The sequence below is a fragment of the Rana temporaria genome, chromosome 12 (genome assembly GCF_905171775.1).
Source record: "Rana temporaria chromosome 12, aRanTem1.1, whole genome shotgun sequence".
NCBI classification, from domain to species: domain Eukaryota; kingdom Metazoa; phylum Chordata; class Amphibia; order Anura; family Ranidae; genus Rana; species Rana temporaria.
The window spans coordinates 107,766,729-107,784,245 of NC_053500.1; the positions used below are offsets into that span (position 1 = coordinate 107,766,729).

At 44.4% G+C, this 17,517-nt stretch overlaps 1 protein-coding gene across 4 annotated transcripts in view; it reads right to left on the reverse strand.

The window, feature by feature from the left end:
• MXRA7 (matrix remodeling associated 7) overlaps nucleotides 1-17,517 on the reverse strand; it is a 108,481-nt gene that overhangs the window by 57,691 nt on the left and 33,273 nt on the right. For all 4 annotated transcript variants that reach the window (XR_005744386.1, XM_040330108.1, XM_040330110.1 and 1 more), the window contains exon 2: nucleotides 3,957-4,017. Coding sequence is in view for 3 of the 4 variants with exons in the window: in XM_040330108.1 (XP_040186042.1) it covers nucleotides 3,957-4,017 (61 nt within the window). In the remaining variant the exon portion in view is untranslated. The remainder of the gene's footprint in view (nucleotides 1-3,956; nucleotides 4,018-17,517) is intronic.

The window sequence follows — 17,517 nt, forward strand, 5'->3', positions numbered from 1 at the left end:
TCTCTCTTCTCACCCCTCTCTCTCCCTCGCCAACAACAGTCTGTTTATCTCCTGTTTCAACTCCTTCCTTCCCATCATCTGCCTATACACTGATGTATAACAGAATTAACTTTTATCAACTTAAAACAAAGCAAAATATTATACTGCAGTTTACCAATTCTTAGATGGGTGGCAGCATTAGTTTTGTTTTAGGTTTTCTCTTTTATATTCATTTGGTGATTCTTCTAGTAAGTCTGTTGTTTTTCAAAAGAATGAGCTGTCTTGCACATGTAGCAGTTGCAGGGTTGAATCAAACAATTTAACACTGGCAATGGGGGTGGAGTGAGGGGCGGAGCCAGAGGGGTGGTAAAATGAGGTTCCGCCTAGGGTGTCAAAAATCCTTGCACCAGCCCTGATGTTGGGGACACAGCAAGCAAGAAGATGATCTGGTCAGAAAATTTTACTTTTTGGTCTTTTTGACCTAAAAGCAAAAACGCTATTTGTAGCAGAAAACTAACACTGTGCATAACCCTGAACACACCATCCCCATCGTGAAACATGGTGGTGGCAGCATCATGTTGTGGGGATGCTTTTCTTCAGCAGGGACAGGGAAGCTGGTCAGAGTTGGTGGAAGGATAGATGGAGCCAAATACAGGACAATTTTGGAAGAAAACCTGTTAGAGTCTGCAAAAGACATGAGACTGGGGCAGAGGTTCACTTTCCAGCAGAACAACAACCCATACACCATAAACATACAGCCAGAGCTACAATGGAAAGGTTTGGACCAAAGCATATTCATGTGTTAGAATGGCCCAGTCAAAGTCCAGACCTAAATCCAATTGAGTATCTGTGGCAAGACTTGAAAATTGCTGTTCACAGATGCTCTCCATCCAAAGAATGAGCAAAAATTTCACTCTCTAGATGCGCAAAGCTGGTAGAGACATCCCCCCAAAAAATTGCAGCTGTAATTGCAGCGAAAGGTGGTTCTACAAAGTACTGACTTTTCACATATTTATTGGTAAAAAAATTGAAAACCATTTATAATTTTCCTTCCACATCACAATAATGTGCCACTTTGTGTTGGTCTATCACATAAAATCCCAAGAAGATATATTCACCTTTTTTTGTAACATGACAAAATGTGGAAAATTTTAAGGGGTGTGAATACTTTTTCAAGGCATTGTATGTAAATATATATATAATGCAGTCATTAGCGTTAGCACAGTAGTTGTAGTAAAAAAGCCCCCACATACACTCATGTACGAATTTATATGCAATATATGCACACATCCGAGGGGGGCCTAATCATGAAAATGTGGATTAAGATACACGTTACATATCACCATGCATGCCTTCAGCTCCTGCTTAAAGTGGAGGTGCACCCTAAAAAAACAAAACAAAAAAAAAACACACCAAAATCCTGCAAAAAAATTGATAAAAAATGTTACTTACCAGAAATGGCGGTTGCTATGCGGATCTTCCTAATCTGCCTATTCCCATACAGTGGCAAGTCTTCTTCCTCGTCCTCCTCACATTGTCTTCTGGGGAATGGGGCTGCCTTCTGGGAACTGTGTATATCCCAGAAAGCAGCCGTCCATTCACAAAGCGCCGCGAGACTCGCACATGCGCAGTAGGAAATGGGCAGTGAAGCCGCAAGGCTCCACTGCCTGTTTCCCTTAGTGAGGATGGCGGGCCCCGGGAGCTGCCAGGATCAAGGGATCGGCCTCAGGGGGCCGACTTTGTGGGCATCTAGGACAGGTAAGTGTCCTTATTAAAAGTCAGCAGCTATAGTGTTTGTAGCTGCTGACTTAAAAAAAAAAAGAAATTGTGGGTGGAACCCCGCTTTAACTCTTAACTGATGACCTGTAGGGTGGCTCTTTAACCATGTGATAGGCTGTGTCCAATCACAGCTGGTCACATGTAAACACAGAGATGCCGGTAATCGACGCTCCTCACCTCACACTGACAGATTGTGAGGAGAGCTGATCAGCAGAATCTCCTCGCAGAGGACATCTTGGAATGTAATCAGAGCACTGATGATAATACCCTGATTACAATTAAGTGCCCACCAATGCCAGCAATGAGTGCCCACCACTGCCAGCAATTAGTGCCCACCATTAGTGATGCCAGTCAGTGCTGGCTATCAGTGCTGCCCATCAATGCCCATCAGTGCCGCCTATCCATGCTGCCTATCTGTGCCCACCAGTGCCACCTATTAGTGCCCATCAGTGCCACCTATCAGTGTGGCATATTCATGCCTCCTCATCAGTGCCACCTAATCAGTGTCCATAAGTGCCACCTCCTCAGTGCCCATAAGTGCCACCTTATCCGTGCCCATCAGTGCAGCCTATCAGTGCCACCTATCAGCGCCCATCAGTGAAGGAGAAAAATTACTTATTTACAAAATTAACTGACAAAAACTAAGAAAACCTTTTTTTTCCCCGAAGTTTTGGTCTTTATTTTGTTTATAGGAAAAAATAAAAAACCCAGAAGTGATTAAATACCACCAAAATAAAGCTCTATCATGTGAAGAAAATTATAAAAATTTCACATAGTTACAGTGTTGCATGACTGTGCAATTGTCATTCAAAGTGTGACAGTGCTGAAAGCTGAAAAATGGCCTGGGCAGGAAGGGGGTGTAAGTGCCCTGTATTGACGTGGTTAACCACTTAAGACCCGGACCATTATACAGGTTAAGGACCTTGCCCCTTTTTGCGATTCGTGACTGTGTCGCTTTAACTGACAATTGCATGGTCGTGCGACGTGGCTCCCAAACAAAATTGACATCCTTTTTTTCCCACAAATAGAGATTTCTTTTGGTGGTATTTGATCACCTCTGCGGTTTTTATTTTTTGCGCTCTAAACAAAAATAGAGCGACAATTTTGAAAAAAATTCAATATTTTTAGCTTTTTGCTGTAATAAATATCACCAAAAAAGATATAAAAAAACAATTTAGGCCGATACGTATTCTTCTACCTATTTTTGGTAAAAAAAAAACGCAATAAGCGTTTATCGATTGGTTTGAGCAAAATTTATAGCGTTTACAAAATAGGGGATAGTTTTATAGCATTTTTAATAATTTTTTTTTTTACTAGTAATGGCGGCGATCTGCGATTTTTTTCATAACGACATTATGGCGGACACATCGGACACTTTTGACACATTTTTGGGACCATTTTCAAAGCGAAAAGTGCTATAAAAATGCACTGATTACTGTGAAAATGACACTGGCAGTGAATTGGTTAAACACTAGGGGGAGCTAAAGGGTTAAGTGTTCCCTAAGGGAGTGATTCTCACTGTAGGGGGGCGTGGCTGTAGGCGTGATGTCACTGATCGTCGTTCCCTATATCAGGGAACAGACGATTAGTGTCACTGCCACGCAGAAGAACGGGGAAGGTGTGTTTACACACACCTCTCCCCGTTCTTCAGCTCTTGTGACCGATTGCGGGACACAGGCGGCGATCGGGTCTGCGGGTCCCGCGGGTGCGTTGAGGGAGCTTCGGACCGGGTCGCGAGCGTGACGGCAGCGGCGCTGGGCTCTTAAAGGCAACGTACAGGTACGTGCCTGTGCCCAGCCGTGCCCTTCTGCCGACGTATATCGGCGTGAAGGGGTCCTTAAGTGGTTAAGGTTTGACATGTTGATCATCTATTTACTCGGTGCAACCTCTTCTTTTACTTGATCAACAAAATTGGTAATTTATTGCATTTGTGTGCCTTAAAATTAACTTTAATGTATTTTTTATGATGAGACTTTGCATTTCCTAAAATCTTGTAACATGAAAAATTAGAACTATCACTATTTTATTCTCGAAGGTGTCTGCTTTCAGAAAATATGTAATGTTTTGGTTTTATGCACTTCAGGGCTAAAATTATTTTTTAAACAAATTTTCAAAACAAAAAAACGTAAAAGTTGCGCTGGCAGCAAAAGGGTTAAATTATGTCACAGGTTCTATGTCACCGGGCCAGACACACTCACCTGCATCATCTGCTTCACTAATCTTCAAAACTTTATCATTTTCTGTTTCAACATCTTCTTCCTGCAACAAAAACAAGATTGTTTTTATTATCTGTGTAGTTCCACATTATCAGATGCTGCTTATGCTTGTTATACCAGATTTACTGCAAAAATGTGTTTCGCAGCTCAAGATCTGAAGGTTGCTGTCACACATGAACTGGAAGCAATACTTTAATGCAGGATTAGATTTACCATATATTTAACACAGAAAAAAGAATCAACGATCTGAGTACTTGAACAGATGAACAGCACCCCAGATATTTCTGCCCTCACTTTTTGGGAGGCACATAAAGCGGTCATTAGGGGCCACTGCATACAACTTGCCACCTCCCTTAAAAAAACATAAGGCCCAGAATCTTGATTTGGAGAGTGAATTTAGCAACAAAATTCAGGAGTTCCCCAAATGCTCTGCACACTTCACTAAGCGAGTATTGGACGTGGCAAGATGGAATCTCAATTAGCTTCTCCCTGATAGCCGGCAATACTCTCTCCAGTGGACGAAACACCTTTGTTACCCTAAGGCAAATAAGCCTTACTTACGCCTTACTCGGGCCAGACTTTGTACCCAGACTCAACATTCAAACTGTACCATTTGTGCACAGGCAAACAGTGCTTTATGAGCAACTCCTCTAAGATAGCATATACACGCTGGGGGTTATCCACAAAGCCTTGGCGCAACGTAACTTTTCTGATTTAAGTTACTCCGCCGCAAAATTCCAAAGTTAGGTGCCGATCCACAAAGCACTTATCTGGAATTTTGCGGCGCTGTAACTTAAATCCGTCCGGCGCAAGGCGTTCCTATTCAAATGGGCGAGTCCCATTTAAATTAGGCGCGCTCCCGTGCCGGACGTACTGCGCATGCTCCGTCGGGTAAATTACCCGACGTGCATTGCGCTAACTGACGTCGCTCCGACGTCATTTGCTTAGACGTTACCGTAAATGGCGTCCAGCGCCATTCACGGACGTCTTACGCAAACGACGTAGAATTTAAAATTCGACGCGGGAACGACGGCCATACTTAACATGGCTTAGGACAACTAGGGCTTAGCCCTAGTTTTACGCGGCGGAACTCGACGTAAACGACGTAGATTTAGAGCGTCGGGCCCGTCGGAGCGTTCGTGGATCGCCGTAACTGGTCATTTGCATATTCTACGCCGGCCTCAATGGCCTCGCCACCTAGCGGCCGGCCTAGAATTGCATCCTTAAGATCCGACAGTGTAATTCAATTACACATGTCGGATCTTCGTCCTAACTATGGGAAACTGAGTCTGTGGATCAGTTCCATAGTTAGGACCAGGGATACGACGGCGTAACAGCAGTTACGCCGCCGTATCTCTTTTGAGGATCTGGCCCGCTATTACCAAAAGTATTGGGACACCTGCCTTTACACGCACTTGAACTTTAGTGGCATTCCAGTCTGTAGGGTTCAATATTGACTTGGCCAAACCTTTGCAGCTGTAACAGCTTCAACTCTTCTGGGAAGTCTGTCCACAAAGTTTAGAAGTGTGTCTATTCTTCCAGAAGTGTATTTGTGAGATCAAGCACTGATGTTGGACGAGATCAATCCCGTCCTAATTTATCCCAAAGGTGTTCTAGTGGGTTGAGGACACTACTCTGTGCAGGCCAGTCAAGTTCTTCCACTCAAAAACTTGCTCATCCATGTCTTTATGGACCATGCTTTCTGCACTGGTCCAAATCATTTGGTGGAGGGGGGATTATGGTGTAGGGTTGTTTTTTCAGGGGTTGGGCTTGGCCTCTTCCAGTTCCAGTGAAGGGAACTCTTAAGGCGTCGGCATACCAAAACATTTTGGACAATTTCATGCTCCCAACTTTGTGGGAACAGTTTGGGTATGGCCACTTCCTGTTCCAAGATGACTGCGCACCATTGCACAAAGCAAGGTCCATAAAGACATGGATGAGCGAGTTTGGGGTGGAGGAACTTGAATTGCCTGCACAGAGTCTTGACCTCCATCTGATAGAACATCGTTGGGATTAATTAGAGCAGAAACTGCAAGCCAGGCCTTCTCATCCAACATCAGTGCCTGACCTCACAAATGTGCTTCTGGAAGAATGGTCAAACATTCCCCTAGACACACTCCTAAACCTTGTGAACAGCCTTCCCAGAAGAGATGAAACTGTTATAGCTGCAAAGGGTGGGTCAACTCAATATTGAACCCTTCAGACAAAGACAGGGACGCCATTAAAGTTCATGTGCGTGTAAAGGTAGGCGTCTCAAAATTGGTACAATAGTTAAACATTTGAAACATTGTAAATGACTGGGCCCAATGGCTTTTAGGCAGCTTACTATAAGACCTTCCTGAATATCCTGGCCCTTATGTGCAGGCCTGGAAGAGAGATCTGGACATACCACCAAATTCAGTTCTAGACGGGCTGCAGGGGTTGAGACCCAACTATAAGGTTCTTTTTCACTGGCATTTAGTGCTGGCCAGAATAGCTAGAGCATACCCATTCAAGCTCTACTTTTGCTTTTGTGGCTGTCCAGACCTGTGATCATATTCCATGACTTCACCATTAATATCAACAACACAACCATTGGTCCCTCCACACATGCCAGGGTGCTGGGTGTAATCCTTGACTCTGGCCCTTTCCTTTAGCCCCCACATCCAATCACTGGCTAAATCCTGCCGCCTTAACCTCCGCAACATCACCAGAATTCGACCCTTCCTGATGACTAATGACACCACAAAGCAGCTTATTCACTCCTTGATTATTTCCTGCCTTGACTACTGCAACTCTCTCCTTAAAGTGGTTGTAAACCCTTACAGACCACTTTTACCTACAGGTAAGCCTTAATCTAGATTAAGGCTTACCTGTAGGTACAAGAAATATCTCCTAAACCTACACGGTTTAGGAGATATTTGCAAATGACAGGCATCGATGTCTACGGCGCATCGTGCCGTTAGTGGCGGCTCCCGCACGCATGATGCTCCGGCCAGTCACAGCGTGACATCATCGCGGCTCCGGCCAGTCACAGCGTGACGTCATCGTGGCTCTGGCCAGTCACAGCGTGACATCATCGTGACTCCGGCCAGTCACAGCGCCAGAGCCGCGATACCCGGAAGTCACTCCGGGAGAGATGGAGGTGACGGAGGAGGGGAACGAGGACCGCTGCGGGAGCTTTGATCTCAGGTAAGTATGCATACTAGCTCCATATGCCTTTGTCTTGCAGAGTGTATTTTATTTTTTCCCGGAGGCTTTACTTCCTCTTTAATGGCCTACCCTTAAAGGGGTTGTAAAGGAATTTTTTTTTTTTTTTCATAATAAGCATCCTTTACCTGCAGACATTCCTCTTTTCACTTCCTCATTGTTTGTTTTTGCTCAGAAGTTGCTCTACTTCTTCTCTGTTTTGTTCACTTCCTGCTTGTCTGATTTTACTGACCTCCGTGATGGGAGGCTTTACTGCGGTGGTCAGTGACGTGCTCGCCCCCTCCTGGGAACTACATCTGTGTGGCAGGAGGCTCTCTACCTGTTAGAGACTTCAAGGAGGTGTGAATTACTGGGCGTGCCGCAATTCATACTGGGAAATGTAGTTCTTACATGAACCAGCGCCGCAAACCAGGAAGTGAATAAGAGAACATAAACTAGAATGCCGGAGGTGATATAGATGAAGGAATGTAATAGGTATTTACTTGTTTTTTAACAGAATCATTACACTATTGTGTCTGTCTACCTTGCAGTCATTAATTTTAGGCAAACATTTTTTTTCCTTTAGTGACCCTTTAAGCAGGCTATTCCCCCTTCAGTCTATTATGAATTCTGCTGCTAGACTACTACACCTCACTAACCGATACGTGACTGTTGCTCCTCTCAGCCAATCCCTTCACTAGCTTCCCCTACCCCAGCATGTAAAATTCAAAATGCTAACTATAACATACAAGGCCATTCACAACATCACCCCCATCTACATCACCAACCTTATCTGCAGATAACGCCCAAATTGTCCCCTCCGCTCCTCACAGGACCTCCTGCTCTCTAGCTCCCTTTGTTACCTCCTCCCATGCTCGCCTTCAGGACCTCTCCAGAGCCTCTCCCATCCTCTGGAACTCCCTGCCCCAGTATGTCCGATAAGTCTATCCCACACCCACCTAGCAACTGAGCCACCCCCATCAAATCATTCTTTGCAGCTATTACCTTTTGTACCACCACCCCCTCCCTTTATAATGTAAGCTCTACGATCAGGGCCCTCCTGTACCTTCTGTATTGAACTGTACTGTAATTGTGTTGCCCCCCCCTATACATTTTAAACTGTTGGCGCTATATAAATAATGTATGATAAAAATATATGGTGGTTGTGCCCAGTGGTAAATTCATTCTGGACTCAAGTCTATGACACTCCACATGTTCTTTTGCAAAAATGAGAAGCTTACGGTTAAATTGCATGGGACTATCTTTGGACTATGTGGATTTTTACTGCCTTCCAAGGAGTTTTGATCATCGGACAGCTGGGAGCTATGGTAAATGTCAAAAGCCAGTATAAAGGAATAATAGTGGTAAGCACTTGTAATTTAGAGTAGGTGTATCCTATGCCTACATTCTTTTGCCAATAGGTGTCCCTCGTTCCGTTTCCATCTCAAAAAGTTGGGAGGTATGGTTAACCCCCCTGGCGGTATTCCAGAGTCTGACTCTGGGTTACATTTCTGTGCTGCGATTTGTAACCCTGAGTCAGACTCGGGCTCGCCTCGCTGAATCCAAGGCATTGTTTACTTACCTTGTCCCTGGATCCAGCGATGCCACCACGCGGGTGCTTGCTCGATTCACACAGTGCCTCTGTGTGCCGCCGATCTCCGTTCCCTGCGACGTTACGACGCACGGGGGAGGAGAACGGCGCCAAATTCAAAAAACGTAAACAAGCACATTACATACAGTATACTGTAATCTTATAGATTACAGTACTGTATGTAAAAAATACACACACCCCTTGTCCCTAGTGGTCTGCCCAGTGCCCTACATGTACTTTTGTATAATAAAAACTGTTCTTTCTGCCAGCAAACTGTAGATTGTCCATAGCAACCAAATATGTCCTTTTATGTCAAAAATGGTTTCAGAGCAGCCAGAAAACAGCGATAATAAATTATAATCACTTGCAGAATTGAGCGATAGTGATTTGTGGGGAAATTTGTCATAGAAAAATAAAAGTAATGACAGCGACAATTCTGCAACTGAGCAAATTTTAGTGATTTTGAGTTGATTACATTATTGAATAATTTTTATTATAATTATATTATTTTTTGTTATAATTATTTATAATTATTTATTATATTATAATTTTGTTTTTAAAAAAATGTCATACCCGGGATATCTACTAGACTCTCGTTTGGTCAGATTTAAGTGAGTTATTCCTAAGAATTACAGGCCTACAGTATAAAACGCCAAATTTCCTTGCAAATAATGGTACCGCTTTCAGCACCTAAAATCTGAAATAATCAAACCGCTAGGGAGGTTAATGACCAGGATTTGAAAATTAAATCTGGGGACACTCTACTGACCACGCTCACTTGTATAGGTGCTAGGACATGGGGAAAGCAAGGGTGGATATAATTAGGGTCACATTCTTTTAACCTCCTTAGGACCACAGGCCCAAATTGTACTGCAGATAGGCAGCTCCTACAGGCTCAGCGCCGTACCTGTACTTCACAGCCTGTTCCAGGTTCAGGGCGCACATACCCGCCCGCCCACTCCCGCTGTGATTGGACACAGCAGGAATTTATCAGCAGGTCCTGGCCAATGATTCATGGCTGGGAACTGCTGATCGGCTGTGTCCAATCATAGCCCAGGTGTTGACACAGAGGGAAGGATTTCTTTGTTTTTATTCATCACACGTTACACACATTAACACTTGTTAAGCCCACACTTAACCCCTTGATTACCTTGAAATTAATATCCTTTCCCTGCTGCCAGTGTCATTAGTACAATGACAGTGTATAGTATTATTACTATATTTATCATTTTTATTAGTGTCACTGGTGATGCCCATGCCAGTTATTCAGTTCTCACCCAGTATCAGTTAGTGTCAGATTTCATGACGCACACAGCCCCACTATAAATCGCTGATTGCTGCCATTACTTGTATAAAAAAAAAATCCAGTATATATGCCATAGTTTGTAGACGCTATAATTTTTAAACAAGCCAATTAGTATACACTTATTAGGTTTTTTGTTTAACAAACACATTGGCCTACATGTATGAAGAAATTGGATTATTTTAATTGTTTTATTGGATATGTTTACTAGCAGAAAGTAAAAAATATTCAAAATATTTCACAATGTTCAGTCTTTTTTTTTCCCTTGTACAATAAAGAATGTAAAACCCAGTGGTGATCAAATATCAACAAAAGGGAACTGTATTTGTGTAGAAAAATAAATAAAATTGGTACAGTGTTGCATGACCCTGCAATTGCCAGTTAACCACTTCAGCCCCGGAAGAATTTACCCCCTTCATGACCAGAGCACTTTTTGCGATACGGCACTGCGTCGTTTTAACTGACAATTGCACGGTGGTGCGACGTTGCACCCACACAAATGGAGCTTTTTTTTGGTGGTATTTGATCACCTCTGCGGTTTAAATTTTTTGCGCTATAAACAAAAAAGCGCCAATTTTGAAAAAAAATTATATTTTTTTTACTTTTTGGTATAATAAATATGCCCAAAAAATATATAAAAAAAACTATTTTCGTTCTCAGTTTAGGCCGATCTGTATTCTTCTACATATTTTTGGTAAAAAAAAAAAAAAACGCAATAAGCGTATATTGATTGGATTGTGCAACAGTTATAGCGTCTACAAAATAGGGGATAGATTTATGGCATTTTTATTATTAATTTTTTTTTCTTTAAGTAAGGGCGGCGATTCTCAATTTTTTATCGCGACTGCGACATGCGGGACACATCGGACACATTTGACACTATTTTGGGACCATTGTCATTTATACAGCGATCTGTGCTATAAAAATGCACTGATTACTGTGTTAATGACACTGGCAGGGAAGGGGTTAAACACTAGGGCGGATCAAGGGGTTAAGTGTGTCCTAGGGAGTGATTCTAACTGTAGGGGAGATTGTCTCACTAGAACATGAGAGAGATCACTGCTCCAGATGACAGGGAGCAGTAGATCCCTGTCATGTTGCTAGGCAGAACAGGGAAATGCCTTGTTTACATAGGCATCTCCCCGTTCTGCCGCTCCGTGACACGATAGCTGGCCCCCTGGGGACATCGAGTCTGCGGGACCTGCGGGCACGCTCACGGAGTACGCAGCACGCGCCCACTATGCCACGATTTAAAGGGGACGTACAGGTACGCCCATTTGCCCAGCCATACCATTGTGCACTGGTCGGCAAAGGGTTAAAGTATTGCAGTGCTAAATAGCAAAACAAACCTGGTCATAAAGGGGATAAAACCAAGTGGTTAATTGGGGACAAAATCAACAACTTTTTTTTCTGGGGCAACCTCCTAGAGTCAGGGACTATACCCAGAAACCAGGGATGTCTGGTCATCCTGCTTTATATCAGGGACTGTAGTGCATATTGTGGATTTAAATAGCATACGAATATGCCTGAATTTGAATATGGAAGTCTAAGAATGATGGACTGTTTATTACTTTATGAACTTCTTTACCATCCCTTATTTACATATCTAGCTGAATTTATTGTACTTCTGTGCCTAGATGATGAACATTAAAGTATTTATATACTGTATTCTTCAAAGTATAACTAAAGGCAAAATTCTTTTATATTTTGGTTGTGGACAGTGTATAGGGGGATCACCTGTCAGGTTTTTATTGCTGTCTATGCCCCCAGATTCACCCTCTCTATTTGTCCTGTTTACTGTTATCACCGAAAGGGAAAGAAAACCAAAAAGTTTGGGTTGTCACCAGAACAAGAATAAAAGGGAAATCCTCATATGACGTCACTGCGTGACCCCAGACGCGTTTCGTCACATATGACGATCCCCATTGAGAACGTCAGATGTGATGAAACGTGTCTGGAGGCATGCAGTGACATCACCACGCCGTTTGACAAGGAAGTGCCTCTGTACTCAGTCGGCAATCTTTTTGTATGCTTTTAACGACTTCATGTTTTGTAAATACAATACCTTTATACATTATTAAATCAGTTAAGACGATATCACCCTATTGGTTCATGTCTTTTCTTTCCTACATGGTTCAACTGCATACAGAGTTTGAGTAATAGCCAGGGAGTGTGAGTTACACTGGAGAAGCACCCTGCGTCTCTGGTTCGTGTCCTGATATTATTCTGCCTGAAAGCTAAAGGCCGCGGCTGGGCTATAGCCGAATGCTTGTCTTTGCTTGCTTTCAGGTTAGCAGCCATTTGTTTTACAGTGGTGGGCACTCCATTTTGGTATCAAGCACAGTGGTGTCATCATACAAGTTTATGGACTGCTATATAGCCTGGGTACCTGGTATTGACAGGTACCCACTCTCACTTCCGGGTAAGATTGGTGATCGGTGATCTACGATATTTCCAGTCCCACCTCCTTCCCCTTGCTGCCTTCTGGGACACACACAGGTCCCAGAAGATAGCGGAGTAATTTAGAAAGCGCAGCGTGACTTGTGAATGCGCAGCAGAAAAACTGTCTATGAAGGCTTCACTTACTTACAATGCTGGCGACTGCACCCAAAACCAATTGACAAATCACTGAGCATTCGTCCCTGGGTGCATACCATCCTAAACATAAGTACCACTCAGTGCACCATTCAGGTCCGTCCAGCCACAACGGCTGTCAGCCTCTCATAGAGTTTACCAGGCAGTAATGGACAGTGCCTTGCATGCACACCTAATCTCTATTACCTCTATTGAAACTCTGAATAACCATAAAAAGACAGGCTCCTCCAGCTTTTGCCCAGAATTTAGGAGGTAGATAGACCTAGCTAAGTAACCTTTCACTCTAAATATCTATTGTTTAAAGCAGACCTTCACTCCCCCCCCCCAGGGCCGATCCTAGGGTCACAGGCGCCTGGGTGCAGAAATATTTCTGGCGCCCCCCACATGGGCGGCGTCATTTTACTAACTGCTCCCCTTTACAAATGTTTCTATGGCAATGACTCAACCATAGAGATGCTCCCCCACAAAGTCTTCATTACCCTGGGATCCTCCCATGATCTCTTAACAATAAACAAAATACAGGAAGAGAAGCAGTACCCTTTATTGGGACCTGGAGGGGGGCCTCTGTGATGGACACAGAGAGGGCCTCTGTTAGATGTTCGGCGTTCCCACCTCTGCAGGCGCCTGGGTGCAATGCACCCTGTGCACCCTGCCTAGGATCGGCCCTGCTCCCCCCACCCATACCTTCCAATTTTCTGAGATGGAAATGAGGGACACCTATCAGCAAAAGTATGCCGGCAAAGGACACACCCCTTATCATGCCCCCTTAATGGAGAATTGTACAAAAAAAACAAGATTGGTTAAAACCGCAAGTGCTTTTTTTACCACTACTATTCCTTTATACTGGCTTTTGAAATTTTACAAATGCTGCAATTTAGAAATCAGATGAAAGATTTAGCACTGGAAAACACTTGTTGATAGATAAAAAGTAAATTTTATATACAGCTATATAGATCAGACCAAAATGAGGGACAAATGAGAAGGAATGAGGGACATTGTTCCAAATCAGGGACAGTTGGGAGCTATGCCCCCACACACTTTCTGTCATCTCTGTCCTATCACCTTCTCTCACAAAATATGGGGGAACCCACCCTACATTTCCTGGATTCTGGTTTGCAGTCTCCTGGGATACCCATGTCACTTGTTCCAGGAGGCCTCCTGGTACTCTGCTGCACATACGCTGCATCATGCATCATCAGGGGGCTGGCCGTCTGGCCCCCTTAGCATGTTCGTCATCAGGTGGGCGAGAACCAGGAAGAGATAGCTCTGATGATGTCAGAAGAGAAGATGGCAGCAAGGGACTGGTTGTGTTCCTACAGAACACCACTGAATCAACCTCCATTTTTCTGTTACTAAGATGTTCAGGGTGTCTGAATAAGACAATAATTCAATAGGCACCAATTTCTGGCTCTGTCAACACCAACAAGCTTGAAGTTGATTTAAAAATCGACCAAGCTGGATGAAAATGGTGAACAATTTAAACGATGAAAAAGATGCAGTACCTATTCGGGTATTCAGGCAGCTGAAGATACTGTGGCTGATACAAAACAATAGCTTGTAGTGGGGATTCACGCTAAATTAATTAACATGCTATAACCAGCGCTAAGAAACATAGCCAGCTTAGTGCAGATGCAGCTGCTGGCCCCCATCATGAGGACACAGGTATTGCCAGCTGCACAAGTACACAAAGAGACTGACAACAGGGAGGGTGTAAGTACCTTTTCTCCTGTCAGTCATTTCTACTTTTTGCAAGTGGTACATACCGTAGATGCTTAAAGGGGTTGTAAAGGTTTGTTTTTTATTTTCTAAATAGGTTCCTTTAAGCTAGGCATCGTTGGTTCCAGTGGCGGAACTACCGCCATAGCGACCCACGCGGGAGCTATGGGGCCCGCAGCTGAGTGAGGATCAGGGGGGCCCGGTGAGGATAAGAGCATCGCCGGCATGGTCTCCCAGCCAGGGGAAGAGAGAGGAGAGGAAGCTGTCCGTATCAGCAGAGAGCGGAATTGCCCGCTGTAATAGCTTTCATTCGAACTTCCAGTGTTCCCGGGGCTCATGTCACATAGCTCCACCTCTTGGTCCGGCACCTTTGATCGACAGAACGCCGGTCCAGTGTCGGACATGTGACGCCATCAAAGGCGCTGGGCTAAGAGGTGGGGCTATGTGACGATGAGCCCCGGGAAGACGGGAAATTCAAATGAAAGCTATTACAGCAGGCAATCCCGCTCTCTGCTGATCCGGCCGGCTTGCCTCTTCCTCTGCACAGGTGAGGCTGTATTGGGCACAGGCAGGCCAGGCTGTATTGGGCACAGGCAATGCTGTATTGGGCACAGATCACGCTATATGGGGCACAGGCAGTTCAGACTGTATTGGGCACAGGCAGGCCAGGCTGTATTGGGCACAGGCAACGCTGTATTGGGCAGAGGTAATGCCGCACTGGGCACAGGCAATGCTGTATTGGGCACAGGTCACGCTGTATGGGGCACAGGCAGGCCAGGCTGTATTGGGCACAGGCAGGCCAGGCTGTATTGGGCACGGGCAATGCTGTATGGGGCACAGGTCATGCTGCATTGGGCACAGGTCACGCTGCATGGGGCACAGGTCACGCTATATGGTGCACAGGTCACGCTTTATGGTGCACAGGTCACGCTGTATGGGGCACAGGTCATGCTGCATTGGGCACAGGTCACGCTGTATGGGGAACCGCTCACGCTGTATGGGGCACAGGTCACGCTGCATTGACACTAGGGCGGCTCTGGGGGGCCCCATACAACATTTTGCTATGGGGCCCTGTGATTTCTAGTTACGCCCCTGGTTGGTTCACTAACATTTTCCTTCGATTTCCCTTCTAAATGTTTTTTTTTCTTTGTCTGAATTTCTCACTTCCTGTTCCTCCTCAGTAAGCTTGCCCCCATCATCTGAGCCGTTCTGGCTGGGGGTTAGTCAGCAGACTACATCCCTGTGGAGAGATGCTGGCGTTCACAGCGTCTCCCCACAAGGATGTAGTCCCCTTTAATCTCATCCCAAAATGTTTTAATCAGTTAATTCGATTTTTTTCTACAACATGCAATATAAAATGTGTTTTTGTGTGTCTGACTCCATCTTATTCCCAGAATATTCCCTTCCCACCTTCATCTATTTGCAGACTGGGCAATTGAACAGTCACCATGCACCACAAATCACAGTGTATGTCACTGTGTTCCAATTGTATTGTTCTCAGTTACTTGCTGCAATAAATCTCCCTGTCCATGTATCATGGAAAATAAAGGGAAAGCACTCAACCTTTAAGGTGGATGCACACTGAAATGTTGTTAGAAATACTATATTAACAGTCTTACTGGGTGGTCAACGCTGCCCTGGGTTACTTCCAGCTGTGGTTACATATTCAAAACCTAGAGCAGGGTTTCTCAAGCAAGATTCCATGTACCCATGGGTGAGGTTGTTAGAGATTCTTTAACCACTTGCTTACTGGGCACATATACCTCGTTCCTGCCCAGGCGAAATTTCAGCTTTCGGCACTGCGTCGCTTTAACCGACAATTGCGCGGTCGTGCGACGTGGCTCCCAAACAAAAATGTCCTTTTTTTTCCCCACAAATAGAGATTTATTTTGGTGGTATTTGATCACCTCTGCGGTTTTTATTTTTTTGCACTATAAACAAAAAAAAGAGCGAAAATTTTGAAAAAAACACAATATTTTTTACTTTTTTGCTATAATAAATATCCAATTTTTTTAAAAAAAACAACTATTTTTTTTCTCAGTTTAGGCCGATACGTATTCTTCTACATATTTTTGGTAAAAAAAAAAAAAAGAATTCGCAAAGCGTATAGTGATTGGTTTGCGCAAAAGTTATAGCGCCTACAAAACAGGGGACAGAATTATGACACTTTTTAAATTTTTTTTTACTAGTAAAGGCGGCGATCTGCGATTTTTATTGGGACTGCGAAATTATGGCGGACACATCGCACACTTTTGACACATTTTTAGGATCATTCACATTTATACAGCGATCAGTGCTATAAATATGCACTGTTACTGTATAAATGTGACTGGCAGGGAAGGGGTTAACACTAGAGGGCGAGGAAGGGGTTAAATGTGTTCCCTGCTAAGTGATTCTAACTGTGGGGGGAGGGGACTGACTGGGGAGGTGACCGATATGTGTCCCTATGTACAAGGGACACAGCATCGATCTCCTCTCCCTGACAGGACGTGGATCTGTGTAACGGCCGATCGCGGGTGCCTGGCGGACATTGCGGCCGCCAAGCATGCGCATCGGCACCCCAGTGACGCGGTGGGCACGCTCATGCGCCGCCGGCGACGCTCGCGCGCCCCCCAGTGGCCGGAGGAGCCGAGGACGTCCCAGCCGTGTGTATGCTTCTCACAGTTTTTCCGATGGGAAAACTGCCCAAAAACTGCCAGACAAAAAAAAAAAAGGAGAACCAGTTCTCTTTTTTCCCGCCGGGAAAACCGGCGGACTTTTGCCCGGCGTTTTTTGGCAGTTTTCCTATGGTAAAAACTGCGGCGGAGCATACACACGGCCGGGATTCCCGGCCAAAGCTCCATCATAGTTTTCCTGTCGAGAAAACTGGCCTTGTGTAGGGGTAAAGACTGCCCGAGCAGGTTCTCGAACTTTTCCCGTCGGAAATCCCTCATGTGTATACGGGGCATAAGGATTGGCCCCCACGTGGGGGAAAGGCCCACGGCAAATTTGATGGGTTGGATTTTTTCTATTTTGAATTGCTACAATTTAAAACATAATCCATATTTTTGCATATGAACATAACTGAACATCTGCAAGCTACTTAAAGTGGGGGTTCACCCAAAAATAAATTTTTAACATTACATTCAGCCGAGTTGTCCTAATGACAATCGGCTGTTTTTTTGTTTTTT